The 18,409-nt window shown below is 44.8% G+C and overlaps 1 protein-coding gene across 1 annotated transcript in view; it reads right to left on the reverse strand.

The window, feature by feature from the left end:
- The window catches only part of LOC120041940 (protein sidekick-2-like), a 138,918-nt gene that overhangs the window by 83,714 nt on the left and 36,795 nt on the right, over positions 1 to 18,409 (reverse strand). Inside the window, exons 4-10 of the mRNA XM_038986813.1 lie at positions 18,107 to 18,240; positions 9,924 to 10,035; positions 9,085 to 9,275; positions 7,342 to 7,425; positions 6,896 to 7,090; positions 6,159 to 6,275; positions 5,289 to 5,456 (exon numbers count right to left, since the gene is read on the reverse strand). Of these exons, the coding sequence (XP_038842741.1) occupies positions 5,289 to 5,456; positions 6,159 to 6,275; positions 6,896 to 7,090; positions 7,342 to 7,425; positions 9,085 to 9,275; positions 9,924 to 10,035; positions 18,107 to 18,240 (1,001 nt within the window). The remainder of the gene's footprint in view (positions 1 to 5,288; positions 5,457 to 6,158; positions 6,276 to 6,895; positions 7,091 to 7,341; positions 7,426 to 9,084; positions 9,276 to 9,923; positions 10,036 to 18,106; positions 18,241 to 18,409) is intronic.

Here is an 18,409-nt window from a genome sequence, read left to right on the forward strand (position 1 = left end):
GCTGTTTAACAGGTGGTTGACAGACTTCATGTTACTAGCTGTTTAACAGGTGGTTGACAGAGACTTCAGGTTACTAGCTGTTTAACAGGTGGTTGACAGACTTCAGGTTACTAGCTGTTTAACAGGTGGTTGACAGACTTCAGTTTACTAGCTGTTTAACAGGTGGTTGACAGAGTCTTCAGGTTACTAGCTGTTTAACAGGTGGTTGACAGACTTCAGGTTACTAGCTGTTTAACAGCTGGTTGACAGAGTCTTCAGGTTACTAGCTATTTAACAGGTGGTTGACAGACTTCAGGTTACTAGCTGTTTAACAGGTGGTTGACAGACTTCAGGTTACTAGCTGTTTAACAGGTGGTTGACAGACTTCAGGTTACTAGCTGTTTAACAGGTGGTTGACAGACTTCAGGTTACTAGCTGTTTAACAGGTGGTTGACAGACTTCAGGTTACTAGCTGTTTAACAGGTGGTTGACAGAGACTTCAGGTTACTAGCTGTTTAACAGGTGGTTGACAGACTTCAGGTTACTAGCTGTTTAACAGGTGGTTGACAGAGACTTCAGGTTACTAGTTGTTTAACAGGTGGTTGACAGACTTCAGGTTACTAGCTGTTTAACAGGTGGTTGACAGACTTCAGGTTACTAGCTGTTTAACAGGTGGTTGACAGACTTCAGGTTACTAGCTGTTTAACAGGTGGTTGACAGAGTCTTCAGGTTACTAGCTGTTTAACAGGTGGTTGACAGACTTCAGGTTACTAGCTGTTTAACAGGTGGTTGACAGAGACTTCAGGTTACTAGCTGTTTAACAGGTGGTTGACAGACTTCAGGTTACTAGCTGTTTAACAGGTGGTTGACAGACTTCAGGTTACTAGCTGTTTAACAGGTGGTTGACAGAGACTTCAGGTTACTAGCTGTCTAACAGGTGGTTGACAGACTTCAGGTTACTAGCTGTTTAACAGGTGGTTGACAGACTTCAGGTTACTAGCTGTTTAACAGGTGGTTGACAGACTTCAGGTTACTAGCTGTTTAACAGGTGGTTGACAGACTTCAGGTTACTAGCTGTTTAACAGGTGGTTGACAGAGACATCAGGTTACTAGCTGTTTAACAGGTGGTTGACAGACTTCAGGTTACTAGCTGTTTAACAGGTGGTTGACAGACTTCAGGTTACTAGCTGTTTAACAGGTGGTTGACAGAGTCTTCAGGTTACTAGCTGTTTAACAGGTGGTTGACAGACTTCAGGTTACTAGCTGTTTAACAGGTGGTTGACAGACTTCAGGTTACTAGCTGTTTAACAGGTGGTTGACAGAGACTTCAGGTTACTAGCTGTTTAACAGGTGGTTGACAGACTTCAGGTTACTAGCTATTTAACAGGTGGTTGACAGACTTCAGGTTACTAGCTGTTTAACAGGTGGTTGACAGACTTCAGGTTACTAGCTGTTTAACAGGTGGTTGACAGACTTCAGGTTACTAGCTGTTTAACAGGTGGTTGACAGACTTCAGGTTACTAGCTGTTTAACAGGTGGTTGACAGACTTCAGGTTACTAGCTGTTTAACAGGTGGTTGACAGAGTCTTCAGGTTACTAGCTGTTTAACAGGTGGTTGACAGAGACTTCAGGTTACTAGCTGTTTAACAGGTGGTTGACAGACTTCAGGTTACTAGCTGTTTAACAGGTGGTTGACAGACTTCAGGTTACTAGCTGTTTAACAGGTGGTTGACAGAGACTTCAGGTTACTAGCTGTTTAACAGGTGGTTGACAGACTTCAGGTTACTAGCTGTTTAACAGGTGGTTGACAGAGTCTTCAGGTTACTAGCTGTTTAACAGGTGGTTGACAGAGACTTCAGGTTACTAGCTGTTTAACAGGTGGTTGACAGACTTCAGGTTACTAGCTGTTTAACAGGTGGTTGACAGACTTCAGGTTACTAGCTGTTTAACAGGTGGTTGACAGACTTCAGGTTACTAGCTGTTTAACAGGTGGTTGACAGAGTCTTCAGGTTACTAGCTGTTTAACAGGTGGTTGACAGACTTCAGGTTACTAGCTGTTTAACAGGTGGTTGACAGAGTCTTCAGGTTACTAGCTGTTTAACAGGTGGTTGACAGACTTCAGGTTACTAGCTGTTTAACAGGTGGTTGACAGACTTCAGGTTACTAGCTGTTTAACAGGTGGTTGACAGACTTCAGGTTACTAGCTGTTTAACAGGTGGTTGACAGACTTCAGGTTACTAGCTGTTTAACAGGTGGTTGACAGAGTCTTCAGGTTACTAGCTGTTTAACAGGTGGTTGACAGACTTCATGTTACTAGCTGTTTAACAGGTGGTTGACAGAGACTTCAGGTTACTAGCTGTTTAACAGCTGGTTGACAGAGACTTCAGGTTACTAGCTGTTTAACAGGTGGTTGACAGACTTCAGGTTACTAGCTGTTTAACAGGTGGTTGACAGACTTCAGGTTACTAGCTGTTTAACAGGTGGTTGACAGAGACTTCAGGTTACTAGCTGTTTAACAGGTGGTTGACAGACTTCATGTTACTAGCTGTTTAACAGGTGGTTGACAGACTTCAGGTTACTAGCTGTTTAACAGGTGGTTGACAGACTTCAGGTTACTAGCTGTTTAACAGGTGGTTGACAGAGTCTTCAGGTTACTAGCTGTTTAACAGGTGGTTGACAGACTTCAGGTTACTAGCTGTTTAACAGGTGGTTGACAGAGTCTTCAGGTTACTAGCTGTTTAACAGGTGGTTGACAGACTTCAGGTTACTAGCTGTTTAACAGGTGGTTGACAGACTTCAGGTTACTAGCTGTTTAACAGGTGGTTGACAGACTGCAGGTTACTAGCTGTTTAACAGGTGGTTGACAGAGACTTCAGGTTACTAGCTGTTTAACAGGTGGTTGACAGACTTCAGGTTACTAGCTGTTTAACAGGTGGTTGACAGACTTCATGTTACTAGCTGTTTAACAGGTGGTTGACAGACTTCAGGTTACTAGCTGTTTAACAGGTGGTTGACAGAGACTTCAGGTTACTAGCTGTTTAACAGGTGGTTGACAGAGACATCAGGTTACTAGCTGTTTAACAGGTGGTTGACAGACTTCAGGATACTAGCTGTTTAACAGGTGGTTGACAGAGACTTCAGGTTACTAGCTGTTTAACAGGTGGTTGACAGACTTCAGGTTACTAGCTGTTTAACAGGTGGTTGACAGAGACTTCAGGTTACTAGCTGTTTAACAGGTGGTTGACAGACTTCAGGTTACTAGCTGTTTAACAGGTGGTTGACAGACTTCAGGTTACTAGCTGTTTAACAGGTGGTTGACAGACTTCAGGTTACTAGCTGTTTAACAGGTGGTTGACAGACTTCATGTTACTAGCTGTTTAACAGGTGGTTGACAGACTTCATGTTACTAGCTGTTTAACAGGTGGTTGACAGATTTCAGGTTACTAGCTGTTTAACAGGTGGTTGACAGACTTCATGTTACTAGCTGTTTAACAGGTGGTTGACAGACTTCAGGTTACTAGCTGTTTAACAGGTGGTTGACAGACTTCATGTTACTAGCTGTTTAACAGGTGGTTGACAGACTTCATGTTACTAGCTGTTTAACAGGTGGTTGACAGATTTCAGGTTACTAGCTGTTTAACAGGTGGTTGACAGATTTCAGGTTACTAGCTGTTTAACAGCTGGTTGACAGAGACTTCAGGTTACTAGCTGTTTAACAGGTGGTTGACAGACTTCAGGTTACTAGCTGTTTAACAGGTGGTTGACAGACTTCAGGTTACTAGCTGTTTAACAGGTGGTTGACAGACTTCAGGTTACTAGCTGTTTAACAGGTGGTTGACAGACTTCAGGTTACTAGCTGTTTAACAGGTGGTTGACAGACTTCAGGTTACTAGCTGTTTAACAGGTGGTTGACAGACTTCAGGTTACTAGCTGTTTAACAGGTGGTTGACAGACTTCAGGTTACTAGCTGTTTAACAGGTGGTTGACAGACTTCAGGTTACTAGCTGTTTAACAGGTGGTTGACAGACTTCAGGTTACTAGCTGTTTAACAGGTGGTTGACAGAGACTTCAGGTTACTAGCTGTTTAACAGGTGGTTGACAGACTTCAGGTTACTAGCTGTCTAACAGGTGGTTGACAGACTTCAGGTTACTAGCTGTTTAACAGGTGGTTGACAGACTTCAGGTTACTAGCTGTTTAACAGGTGGTTGACAGAGACTTCAGGTTACTAGCTGTTTAACAGGTGGTTGACAGACTTCAGGTTACTAGCTGTTTAACAGGTGGTTGACAGAGTCTTCAGGTTACTAGCTGTTTAACAGGTGGTTGACAGATTTCAGGTTACTAGCTGTTTAACAGGTGGTTGACAGAGACTTCAGGTTACTAGCTGTTTAACAGGTGGTTGACAGACTTCAGGTTACTAGCTGTTTAACAGGTGGTTGACAGAGACTTCAGGTTACTAGCTGTTTAACAGGTGGTTGACAGACTTCAGGTTACTAGCTGTTTAACAGGTGGTTGACAGACTTCAGGTTACTAGCTGTTTAACAGGTGGTTGACAGACTTCAGGTTACTAGCTGTTTAACAGGTGGTTGACAGAGTCTTCAGGTTACTAGCTGTTTAACAGGTGGTTGACAGACTTCAGGTTACTAGCTGTTTAACAGGTGGTTGACAGAGTCTTCAGGTTACTAGCTGTTTAACAGGTGGTTGACAGTCTTCAGGTTACTAGCTGTTTAACAGGTGGTTGACAGACTTCAGGTTACTAGCTGTTTAACAGGTGGTTGACAGAGACATCAGGTTACTAGCTGTTTAACAGGTGGTTGACAGACTTCAGGTTACTAGCTGTTTAACAGGTGGTTGACAGACTTCAGGTTACTAGCTGTTTAACAGGTGGTTGACAGAGACTTCAGGTTACTAGCTGTTTAACAGGTGGTTGACAGACTTCAGGTTACTAGCTGTTTAACAGCTGGTTGACAGAGACTTCAGGTTACTAGCTGTTTAACAGGTGGTTGACAGACTTCATGTTACTAGCTGTTTAACAGGTGGTTGACAGACTTCAGGTTACTAGCTGTTTAACAGGTGGTTGACAGACTTCAGGTTACTGGCTGTTTAACAGGTGGTTGACAGACTTCATGTTACTAGCTGTTTAACAGGTGGTTGACAGACTTCAGGTTACTAGCTGTTTAACAGGTGGTTGACAGACTTCAGGTTACTAGCTGTTTAACAGGTGGTTGAATGTATAATAGCCAGTGAGTGTATAATCCTTCTCCATCCCCCCTCCCGCTCCCTACCTCCCCCTCCCTCCCTCCATACTCACCCCACACCAGTAGATCTGCGGCAGCCTCGTCTATGCCTCTGGAGTTACTGGCCATGCAGGTATAAGTCCCAGCATCAGAAAGGTGAGACGGGGAGACCAGTAGACTGCCTGACTCCAGCAGGGTGAACCTGGGCAGCTGGACAGAACCACTGGCCAACACACGTTCACCTGGAGAGAGAGAGAGAGAGAAAGAAGAGAGAGAGAAGAGAGAGAAGAGAGAGAGAAGAGAGAGAGAGAGAGAGAGAGAGAGAGAGAGAGAGAGAGAGAGAGAAGAGAGAAGAGAGAAGAGAGAGAGAGAGAGAGAGAGAGAGGAGAGAGAGAGAAGAGAAGAGAGAGAGAAGAGAGAGAGAAGAGAGAGAGAGAGGAGAGAGAGAGAGAGAAGATAGAGAGAAGAGAGAGAGAGAAGAGAGAGAGAGAAGAGAGAGAGAGAGAGAGAGAGAGAGAGAGAGAGAGAGAGAGAGAGAGAGAGCGAGAGAGCGAGAGAGAGAGAGAGAGAGAGAGAGAGAGGAGAGAGAGAGAGAGAAGATAGAGAGAAGAGAGAGAGAGAAGAGAGAGAGAGAAGAGAGAGAGAGAGAGAGAGAGAGAGAGAGAGAGAGAGAGAGAGAGAGAGAGCGAGAGAGCGAGAGAGAGAGAGAGAGAGAGAGAGAGAGAGAGAGAGAGAGAGAGAGAGAGAGAGAGAGAGAGAGAGAGAGAGTATGGTAAAGTAGTAAAGTATGAAGACGGAAGGTTCTGAGACCGTCAGAGAGCTGTTGCGTCACCTTGTGGACTGAGTCACTATGTAATCACCTTCCCCTCTGAAAAACATCAAGACCCAAAATGACATATATTTCTAATAGAAATTGTGCATCCACCAGCTGTCCACCACCATACCTTTCTGCCAGGTGATAGCTGGTCGCGGGGCTCCGCTGGTCTCACAGTGGAGGATGACTGACATGCCGTCAATCACAGCACTGTCAGCTGGACCTGCCGTGATGTTGGGGGCAATACCTGGGTAGAGACAAACAGCTAGGTGAGACAGACAGACAGACAGACAGACAGACAGACAGACAGACAGACAGACAGACAGACAGACAGACAGACAGACAGACAGACAGACAGACAGACAGACAGACAGACAGACAGACAGACAGACAGACAGACAGACAGACAGACAGACAGACAGACAGACAGACAGACAGACAGACAGATACCTGATGAGGTGACAACACAGATGAGAAGGATGATAATGAGACTGATGATGTGAGGTAACTGTGTGAACTTTTAATGAATTTATCAAAGACTGTCAGTCAGTCAGCTCCCATTCTTCAAGATAACGACTTGGAGACTGACAGCCACAAGGCTCCCTCGCCTTCTCTTTCCTTTCCCTCTTCATCCCTCTCTCTCTCTCTCTTACTTGTTCATTCTCTCTCTAATTCTCTCTCAAAATAGCCAATAATTGCCTGAGTGTGTAGTGTGACAGGTCTGAGAGACGGAGAGAAGAAGAAGAGATGAGAGTGGGAGGAAAGGGGGAAGGAAAGAGGGAGAGATGGAGAGACTGACGTGGGAAATGGTGGGTTGGGGACTTCATGTACTGGTAGAGCGAGAGAGAGCGAGAGAGAGAGACGTACTGGTGACAGCGAGGTAGGTGTTGGTCTGTATCTCTCCAGCCAGGTTACGGGCGAAGCATTGGAACATCCCTGTATCGTCAGGTAACAGACCGTTGATCTGCAGACTGCCCCCAACTAACACCCTGTACCTGGGCATCTTCACTGGACTGATGACCACAGCATCCTTATACCACACTATGTCTGGCTGGGGGACACCTGGAGAGAGGAGAGGAGAGAGTTGTATTTAAATATCTATCACTTTTTACAGCATCAGGGCTTTAGATCTCTCACTCACTCACACACACACACACACACACACACACACACACACACACACACACACACACACACACACACACACACACACACACACACACACACACACACACACACACACACACACACACACACACACACACACACACACACACACACACACACACACACACCACACACACACCACACACCTCGTGCCTGGCAGGGGATATCCACCACCTTCTCCATCTCTGCACTGATGTGTTGGACAGGCTCCTTCACAAACTGGGGATGGTCTGGAGAGGAAAGGAGAAGAGAGGAGGAGGGCGGAGGAGGGGATGAGAGGAGGGGAGCGTAGAGGAGGAGGGGAGACGAGGAGAGGAGGAGAGGAGGAGAGGAGGAGAGTGGAGGAGGGGAGAGGATAGGAGAGGAAAAGTGTGAAGGGGAGAGCAGACAAGGAGAGGAGGTGAGGAGAGCGGCGGAGAGGAGGAGAACGGAGGAGAGGATGAGAGGAGGGGAGAGGGGAGGAGAGGGAAACAGTTATAACCTTCCTCTAATTTTCTTGAACATTTTTGTTCAATTGAACAAGTTTTAACAATAAAGTCATGTTAATGATAAGGTGTCTTGGTCCTCTTGGTTTGTGTTGACTTACATTAAATCCATTCTTCACAATCCACCTCTTGTTTAAAACTTCTTCTAACTAGGGGGCGCAGTTTTCACTTTTGGCTAAAAAGGCGTACCCATTTGAAACTGCCTATTTCTCAGCCCCCAAAACTAGAATATGCATATAATAGTCAGATTAGGATAGAAAACACTCTGACGTTTCCAAAACTGTAGAAATGTTGTCTGTGAGTTAAACAGAACTGATATTGCAGGCGAAAACCTGAGAAAAATCCAACCAAGAAGTGACACTGTTTTTGAGACCTCTCTGTTCCAATGCATTCCTATTGCCCATTGAAAGGGATATCAACCAGACTTCTTTTTCTATGTCTTCCCTAAGGTGTCAACAGCCTTTAGACATAGTTTCAGGCTTTTATTTTGAAGAATGAGCGTGAAAGGACACATTGCGTAAGTGGATAGGTGGGGGCTCGCAAATGTGAAAGGCAGCCATTGTTCCTCTCGGTCCTAGTGAAAAGCCAACTGTCCCGGTTGATTTATTATCGAATCGATATTTGAAAAACACCCTGAAGTTGGATCAAAAACAACGTTTGACATGTTTCTGTGGACATTATGGATATAATTTGGAATTTTTTCCGGCGCTTTTTCCGGTGGATTCCTGGGCATAAAAAATATCTTTATGGAACAAAAGGAACATTTGCTGTCTAACTGGGAGTCTCGTGAGTGAAACCATCCGAAGATCATCAAAGGTAAACTATTAATTTGATTGCTTTTCTGATTTTTGATACCAAGTTACCTGACGCTAGCTGTTCTTATTGTTTTGTCGAGCGATCGTTACATTTACACAAATGCAAGTATTGCTTACGCTGTAAAGCATAATTTCAAAATCTGAGACGACAGATGGATTAACAAAAGGCTAAGCTGTGTTTTGCAATATTGCACTTGTGATTTCATGAAATTATATTTTATTATATACCGTTCGCGCTAGGCTACGCTAGTCAGGGTTTTTGATGACAAATATCCCGGATCCGGGATGGGGAGTCCAGAAAGGTTTAATCATCTATCATTTATCTCCATGGTCCAGCAGCATGCCAAACTGACGTGAAGACTTCTGACATTTACACACAATGATATTCCCTCAACCTGACCACTGACAGGAGAACTGGTAGGTGGTTCTTTACCTAGTCTAACCAGCATGTGGAGAAACTCCCATGTGTGCGTGTGTGTGTGTGTGTGTGTGTGTGTGTGTGTGTGTGTGTGTGTGTGTGTGTGTGTGTGTGTGTGTGTGTGTGTGTGTGTGTGTGTGTGTGTGTGTGTGTGTGTGTGTGTGTGTGTACCTAGAACATGTAGGTAGGCCCCTGCGTTGACCGGTGGCACAGTGCTGCTGCGGAGGGTGGCCTCACATTCATAGTAACCACTGTCACTGACCGCTGGGAGGCTGATGGTCAGCCTGCGGCCAAAGTCACGTATCCCTGTACTGACCACAACACCATCCTTACGCCAGGTTATAACCATCTTGATCAGAGGTCTGGAGGAGAGGAGAGAGAGAGATAGATACAGAGGAGGGAGACAGAGATAGAAAGAGAGAGAGAGAGAAGGGGAGAGCAATAGAGAGAGAGAGAGAGAGAGAAGGGGGAGAGAGAGAGAGACAGAGAGAGAGAGAAGGGGGAGAGTGAGATATACAGAGGGAGGGAGACCGAGAAAGAAAGAGAGAGAGAGAGAGAAGGGGAGAGAGAGAGGGGGAGGGGGAGAAAGAGAGAGAGAGAAGGTGGAGAGAGAGAGAGGGAGGGGGAGAAAGAGAGAGGGTATTAATATGATTCAAATTCTGTTTCAAGGTTGTGAGGCATTGACAGAGCACTGTATTACATCTGTCATACTGATCAAGTCTTTGAATTGGCCATAATAGTTTGGATTCAGAGCAGAGATAAGGAGAGGAGGAGAAGAATGGAGAGAGAGGAGAGACAGAGAGGAGGAGGGGAGGAGAGGAGAAAAGCATTGAATAGGACGGATGAACAATTTTCTAAAAGAGACCCAAACAAAAGACATTAGGTGATAGTGAAATGTGACAGAGGTGGTCTCTCTCTCTGTGTGTGTGTGTGTGTGTGTGTGTGTGTGTGTGTGTGTGTGTGTGTGTGTGTGTGTGTGTGTGTGTGTGTGTGTGTGTGTGTTCACTCACCTAGCATTGGCCACACACTCCATAATGACATCATTCCTCCCCGCGTTCACACTGGTGTTCTTAGGAGGGATGATGATGGTGGGGGTGATGGGGTCCACAGGCCCCCCCACGTCTACACACACACACACACACACACACACACACACACACACACACACACACACACACACACGCACACACACACACACAAGCATGGTTAGAAAAGCATATGGGTCATGGCCAGTTCTCCCTTGTAAAATAGATTGTATATCTCAGTCAGACTTTCCTGTTTAAATAATAGATACGGGTGAACAACAACAGCTCCTGATAAGATTGTCCACACTGCACTCTCACCATTCAATAACATATAGTCACTGCACTCTCACCATTCAATAACATATAGTCACTATACTCTCACCATTCAATAACATATAGTCACTGCACTCTCACCATTCAATAACATATAGTCACTGCACTCTCACCATTCAATAACATATAGTCACTGCACTCTCACCATTCAATAACATATAGTCACTGCACTCTCACCATTCAATAACATATAGTCACTGCACTCTCACCATTCAATAACATATAGTCACTATACTCTCACCATTCAATAACATATAGTCACTGTACTCTCACCATTCAATAACATATAGTCACTGCACTCTCACCATTCAATAACATATAGTCACTGCACTGTCACCATTCAATAAAATATAGTCACTGCACTGTCGCCATTCAATAACATATAGTCACTGCACTGTCACCATTCAATAACATATAGTCACTGCACTGTCACCATTCAATAACATCCAGTCACTGCATTGTCATCATTCAATAACATATAGTCACTGCACTGTCACCATTCAATAACATATAGTCACTGCACTCTCACCATTCAATAACATATAGTCACTGCACTGTCACCATTCAATAACATATAGTTACTGCACTCTCACCATTCAATAACATATAGTCACTGCACTGTCACCATTCAATAACATATAGTTCCTATACTGTCACCATTCAATAACATATAGTCACTGCACTGTCACCATTCAATAACATATAGTCACTGCACTGTCACCATTCAATAACATCCAGTCACTGCATTGTCATCATTCAATAACATATAGTCACTGCACTGTCACCATTCAATAACATATAGTCACTGCACTCTCACCATTCAATAACATATAGTCACTGCACTGTCACCATTCAATAACATATAGTTACTGCACTCTCACCATTCAACAACATATAGTCACTGCACTGTCACCATTCAATAACATATAGTCACTGCACTCTCACAATTCAATAACATATAGTTCCTATACTCTCACCATTCAATAACATATTGTCACTATACTCTCACCATTCAATAACATATAATTCCTATACTCTCACCATTCAATAACATATAGTCACTGCACTCACACCATTCGATAACATATAGTCACTGCACTGTCACCATTCAATAACATATAGTCACTGCACTGTCACCATTCAATAACATATAGTCACTGCACTGTCACCATTCAATAACATATAGTCACTGCACTGTCACCATTCAATAACATATAGTCACTGCACTGTCACCATTCAATAACATATAGTCACTGCACTGTCACCATTCAATAACATATAGTCACTGCACTGTCACCATTCAATAACATATAGTCACTGCACTGTCACCATTCAATAACATATAGTCACTATACTCTCACCATTCAATAACATATAGTCACTGCACTGTCACCATTCAATAACATATAGTCACTGCACTCTCACCATTCAATAACATTTAGTCACTGCACTCTCACCATTCAATAACATATAGTTACTGCACTCTCACCATTCAATAACATATAGTCACTGCACTCTCACCATTCAATAACATATAGTCACTGCACTCTCACCATTCAATAACATATAGTCACTGCACTCTCACCATTCAATAACATATAGTCACTATACTCTCACCATTCAATAACATATAGTCACTGCACTCTCACCATTCAATAACATATAGTTACTGCACTCTCACCATTCAATAACATATAGTCACTATACTCTCACCATTAAATAACATATAGTTCCTATATTCTCACCATTCAATAACATATAGTCACTGCACTCTCACCATTCAATAACATATAGTCACTGCACTCTCACCATTCAATAACATATAGTCACTATACTCTCACCATTCAATAACATATAGTCACTGCACTCTCACCATTCAATAACATATAGTCACTGCACTCTCACCATTCAATAACATATAGTCACTGCACTCTCACCATTCAATAACATATAGTTACTATACTCTCACCATTCAATAACATTTAGTCACTGCACTCTCACCATTCAATAACATTTAGTCACTGCACACTCACCATTCAATAACATATAGTTACTGCACTCTCACCATTCAATAACATTTAGTCACTGCACTCTCACCATTCAATAACATATAGTTCCTATACTCTCACCATTCAATAACATATAGTTCCTATACTCTCACCATTCAATAACATATAGTCACTGCAATCTCACCATTCAATAACATATAGTTACTATACTCTCATCATTCTTCAACAGATAGTTCCGATACTCTCACCATTCAAAGGTAGCTAGGATGCTATAACCATGGAGATTTAGCTAGGATGCTATCACCATGGAGATAAAGATAGGATGCTGTCACCATGAAGATTAAACTAGGATGCTATCACCATGAAGATAAAACTAGGATGCTATCACCATGGAGATGCAGCTAGGATGCTATCACCACGGAGATACAGCTAGGATGCCATAACCATGGAGATACAGCTAGGATGCTATCACCGTGGAGATATCGCTCTATAGTCTCTCTGTGTTCCCCTCCTCCTCTATCTCTCTATAGTCTCACTGTGATCCCCTCCTCCTCTATCTCTCTATAGTCTCTCTGTGATCCCCTCCTCATCTATCTCTCTATAGTCTCTCTGTGTTCCCCTCCTCCTCTATCTCTCTATAGTCTTTCTGTGTTCCCCTCCTCCTCTATCTCTTTATAGTCTCACTGTGTTCCCCTCCTCCTCTATCTCTCTATAGTCTCTCTGTGTTCCCCTCCTCTATAGTCTCTCTGTGTTCCCCTCCTCCTCTATCTCTCTATAATCTCTCTGTGTTCCCCTCCTCCTCTATAGTCTCTCTGTGTTCCCCTCCTCCTCTATCTCTCTATAATCTCTCTGTGTTCCCCTCCTCCTCTATAGTCTCTCTGTGTTCCCCTCCTCCTCTATCTCTTTATAGTCTCTCTGTTCCCCTCCTCCTCTATCTCTCTATAGTCTCTCTGTGTTCCCCTCCTCCTCTATCTCTCTATAGTCTCTCTGTGTTCCCCTCCTCCTCTATCTCTCTATAGTCTCTCTGTGTTCCCCTCCTCCTCTATCTCTCTATAGTCTCTCTGTGTTCCCCTCCTCCTCTATCTCTCTATAGTCTCTCTATGTTCCCCTCCTCCTCTATCTCTCCATAGTCTTTCTGTGTTCCCCTCCTCCTCTATCTCTTTATAGTCTCTCTGTTCCCCTCCTCCTCTATCTCTCTATAGTCTCTCTATGTTCCCCTCCTCCTCTATCTCTCTATAGTCTCTCTGTGTTCCCCTCCTCCTCTATCTCTCTATAGTCTTTCTGTGTTCCCCTCCTCCTCTATCTCTTTATAGTCTCACTGTGTTCCCCTCCTCCTCTATCTCTCTATAGTCTCTCTGTGTTCCCCTCCTCTATAGTCTCTCTGTGTTCCCCTCCTCCTCTATCTCTCTATAATCTTTCTGTGTTCCCCTCCTCCTCTATAGTCTCTCTGTGTTCCCCTCCTCCTCTATCTCTTTATAGTCTCTCTGTTCCCCTCCTCCTCTATCTCTCTATAGTCTCTCTGTGTTCCCCTCCTCCTCTATCTCTCTATAGTCTCTCTGTGTTCCCCTCCTCCTCTATCTCTCTATAGTCTCTCTGTGTTCCCCTCCTCCTCTATCTCTCTATAGTCTCTCTGTGTTCCCCTCCTCCTCTATCTCTCTATAGTCTCTCTATGTTCCCCTCCTCCTCTATCTCTCCATAGTCTTTCTGTGTTCCCCTCCTCCTCTATCTCTTTATAGTCTCTCTGTTCCCCTCCTCCTCTATCTCTCTATAGTCTCTCTATGTTCCCCTCCTCCTCTATCTCTCTATAGTCTCTCTGTGTTCCCCTCCTCCTCTATCTCTCTATAGTCTCTCTGTGTTCCCCTCCTCCTCTATAGTCTCTCTGTGTTCCCCTCCTCCTCTATCTCTCTATAGTCTCTCTGTGTTCCCCTCCTCCTCTATCTCTCTATAATCTTTCTGTTTTCCCCTCCTCCTCTATCTCTTTATAGTCTCTCTGTTCCCCTCCTCCTCTATCTCTCTATAGTCTCTCTGTGTTCCCCTCCTCCTCTATCTCTCTATAGTCTCTCTGTGTTCCCCTCCAACACAGCCTTAGCCTGTGTAAACCAAGGTGCTAGGAACTAGCGGTGCGGGAAAAAATCAGTACAGTTACATATCGGATATTATTTTGCCAATACATCGTATCGTATCGTTTTGACAATATGGCAGTATTAATTTTGCGCTAGTTTGCTGTACATGCATCAAAACTCTAGTATTTTTCCTTCATAGTGTAACGGCTGTCTATCTCTTCCTCCTCATCTGACGAGGAGAGGCGAGAAGGATCGGAGGACCAATACGCAGAGTGGTAAGTGTCCATGTTTTAATAATATACACTGAACACTACACAAATAACAAAATAACAAATGTGAACGAACCGAAACAGTACCATGTGGCGACAAACACTGACACGGAAGACAAACACCCACAAACCAACAGTGAAAACAGGCAACCTAAATATGGCTCCCAATCAGAGACAATGCAAAACACCTGCCTCTGATTGAGAACCATATCAGGCTAAATGAACAAACCTAAACATAGAAACAAATAACAGACTGCCCACCCCAACTCACGACCTGACCATACTAAATAAAGACAAAACAAGGGAAAATAAAGGTCAGAACGTGACACATAGCTTGTTCTCCATCTTCCTTTTAAATAGGGAGACCATTTTCCTTTACCACTTTTATTGCCAAGACTGAGAGAAACTCATTTTGTCATGTCTCTCTCTTGTCTCTCTGCAGCAGACATGTGGTGAGCAATATGTTTGGAACATCGAACCGCAATGAAATCACATTATCGAATCGCAACACATATAGAATCGTGAGAATCATAATACATATCGTATCGGCACCTAAGTATGGTGATGATATCATACCATGAGGTCCCTGGCAATTCCCAGCCCTACCAGGAACCATTATATTGTTTAATTGAGACAAACATAGCAGGAGGTGATTAAATGCAGAGCCATCATTCAGCCTGTTCCACAGAGCCTTGCAGCCCTGCAACCAACCATCGATTCACTGGCCTCAATCAGAGATCTCTCTCTCCATCTCATCTCATTTCCCCCTGCCTCTAGGGGGGGGGGTTCTGTGTGTGATCCCAGGCCCTGTGTTTGGTATCAGTAACACATACAGACTGTCTCAGTGTCTTTTCATAAATCTGCTTAGGTTAGGGGCCATTAAAATACAGAGCTCATTTATAGGCTGGTTAAATCAGCCAGTCAGATGGACCAGGGACCGCAGCACCAGCTCCACCCAGCTCCACCCAGTTCCACACTGCAGCCAAGGAGGGCTGCAGCACCACCCAGCTCCATACTGCAGCCAGGGAGGACTCTAGCACCACCCAGCTCCATACTGCAGCCAGGGAGGACCGTAGCACCACCCAGCTCCACACTACAGCCATGGAGGACCGCAGCACCACCCAGCTCCATACTGCAGCCAGGGAGGACCGTAGCACCACCCAGCTCCATACTGCAGCCAGGGAGGACCGCAGCACCACCCAGCTCCATACTGCAGCCAGGGAGGACCGTAGCACCACCCAGCTCCACACTGCAGCCAGGGAGGACCGTAGCACCACCCAGCTCCATACTGCAGCCAGGCAGAACTCTAGCACCACCCAGCTCCATACTGCAGCCAGGGAGGACCGTAGCACCACCCAGCTCCATACTGCAGCCAGGGAGGACCGCAGCACCACCCAGCTCCATACTGCAGCCAGGCAGAACTCTAGCACCACCCAGCTCCACACTGCAGCCAGGGAGGACTCTAGCACCACCCAGCTCCATACTGCAGCCAGGGAGGACCGTAGCACCACCCAGCTCCATACTGCAGCCAGGGAGGACCGCAGCACCACCCAGCTCCATACTGCAGCCAGGGAGGACCACAGCACCACCCAGCTCCACACTGCAGCCAGGGAGGACCGCAGCACCACCCAGCTCCACACTGCAGCCAGGCAGAACTCTAGCACCACCCAGCTCCACACTGCAGCCAGGGAGGACTCTAGCACCACCCAGCTCCACACTGCAGCCAGGGAGGTCCGTAGCACCACCCAGCTCCACACTGCAGCCAGGCAGGTGTGCTGTTGGGCCGGGCCAAAGCCGGACCCTAGCCCTCCCCTGGCACCAGCTTCTAACTTTAGGGAAACTCTAGACCGACTGGGATTCAAACCCGGGTCTGCTAGCCAAAGCTAAAGCCTAGGCATTAGTTTGGTGAGTCCTCAGGTCTCAGATATGGTTATCCATCATCAGGGGAATGTGGTGTTACATCCCCTCTGTTACACAGGCTGCACTCTGAGAAACAAAGGTGCTAAGTAGAACCATACAGGGTGTGCAGCTAGTCCCCATAGAGGAACCCTTGGGTAGAACCCTTTGCAGAGGGTTCTATCTAGAACCCTTTATTTAAGGTTCTTTATAGAACCCCCTGTATATGGTTCTACCAAGAACCATTTTAACTTTGGAGGGTTCTTCCTAGAACCCTCTTTGAACGGTTTCACCAGCCTTATTATCCTTTAAAATGTAATTATTTACGACAATACATTACATCGACTATAAGGCCTTTCACAGAGGGCATAGTTATACCCTAACAGAGTGGCATTAGGAAACTCCTGGTTTACAGGCCACATCAGGCCTGCAAGTCACATTATGCTGGCTTGCAAAGTGATGTGTAATTCCTATTGGAATCCAGACAGAGATAGGATACCCAACAAGTGTAATTGTTAATCACCCACAACTTGCATTCAGAATGACTGCCAGGTTAGGGAAGATTGACTACCTCAATCATCTAAACAGGAAGCTCCATCTCAATAATTGGTGCAGTAAATCCTATTACTAACAGATTGGATTAGTTTAGAAAACTCAATGTTTTGTATCTTTGTGTAGCATTAAATTAACCAACCAATCAATGTACATGCAAAAACACAAATATTACAGTAAAAGAAAAATCTGAAAATCTCCTTGCAATATAGCATGCTGAGAAATATTATATATGGTGCTATGTAGTATCCTTCTCGCCTTCAAAAGAATCATCAAATAACTCTTTCTCTTTCTTCCAAAAACAGTTCTTAGGATGTTAAAGGTTCTAGATAGAACCCTTCGCCTTACAAAGAACCCTAGTCTCCAAAAACAGTTCTTAGGATGTTAAAGGTTCTAGATAGAACCCTTCGCCTTACAAAGAACCCTAGTCTCCAAAAACAGTTCTTAGGATGTTAAAGGTTCTAGATATAACCCTTCGCCTTACAAAGAACCCTAGTCTCCAAAAAGAGTTCTTCAGATCAGAACGGTTCTTGGAAGAACCGTATCCCTTCACGAAGAAGCCTTTAGGAGTGTAACAGGAATGACAGGGGAGGTGACAGTTAGACAGACAGCCACTAGGGGTCAGTGTAGCTGTGTCTGTCAGCTCAATATAAAACACCTGTTGGATGAACCCATGTAGAACACAGAGAAACGTCCTCCCAACAGGAACACCACGGTTATATCGGCCTTCAACACAACCTGCTGCTACCGTATGGGAAGGTGTGTGTGTGTCTGTTTGTGAGTGTGTGTGTCTGTAAGTGTGTTTGTGTGTGTGTTTACGTGTCTGTGTGTGTGTGTGTGTGTGTGTGAGTGAGTGTGTTTGTGTGTATGTTTGTGTGAGTGTATGTGTGTGTCTGTGTGTTTGTGTGTATGTTTGTGTGTGTGTGTGTGTATGTGTGTGTGTGTGTGTGTGTGTGTGTGTGTGTGTGTGTGTGTGTGTGTGTGTGTGTGTGTGTGTGTGTGTGTGTGTGTGTGTGTGTGTGTGTGTGTGTATCCTCTCTACTTACTCTCCACAGTCAGTAGGACAGGATGGCTGGTTTTGTTCTCTCCGTTCTTGTCGTTGACAGCCTGGGTGTAGTACCGTCCAGCATCAGGAGCCACGCTGGACAGGATGACCAGAGTGTTGTCCAGGGTGATGGCTCTACACAGACAGACACACACACAAACACACACACGTAGTCACACACACATACAAATGTAGACAAAGGCACACACACACACACACACACACAAAGACACACACACACACACACACACACACACACACACACACACACACACACACACACACAAAGACACACACACACACA

Source organism: Salvelinus namaycush, chromosome 3, assembly GCF_016432855.1.
Source record: "Salvelinus namaycush isolate Seneca chromosome 3, SaNama_1.0, whole genome shotgun sequence".
Lineage (NCBI taxonomy): Eukaryota > Metazoa > Chordata > Actinopteri > Salmoniformes > Salmonidae > Salvelinus > Salvelinus namaycush.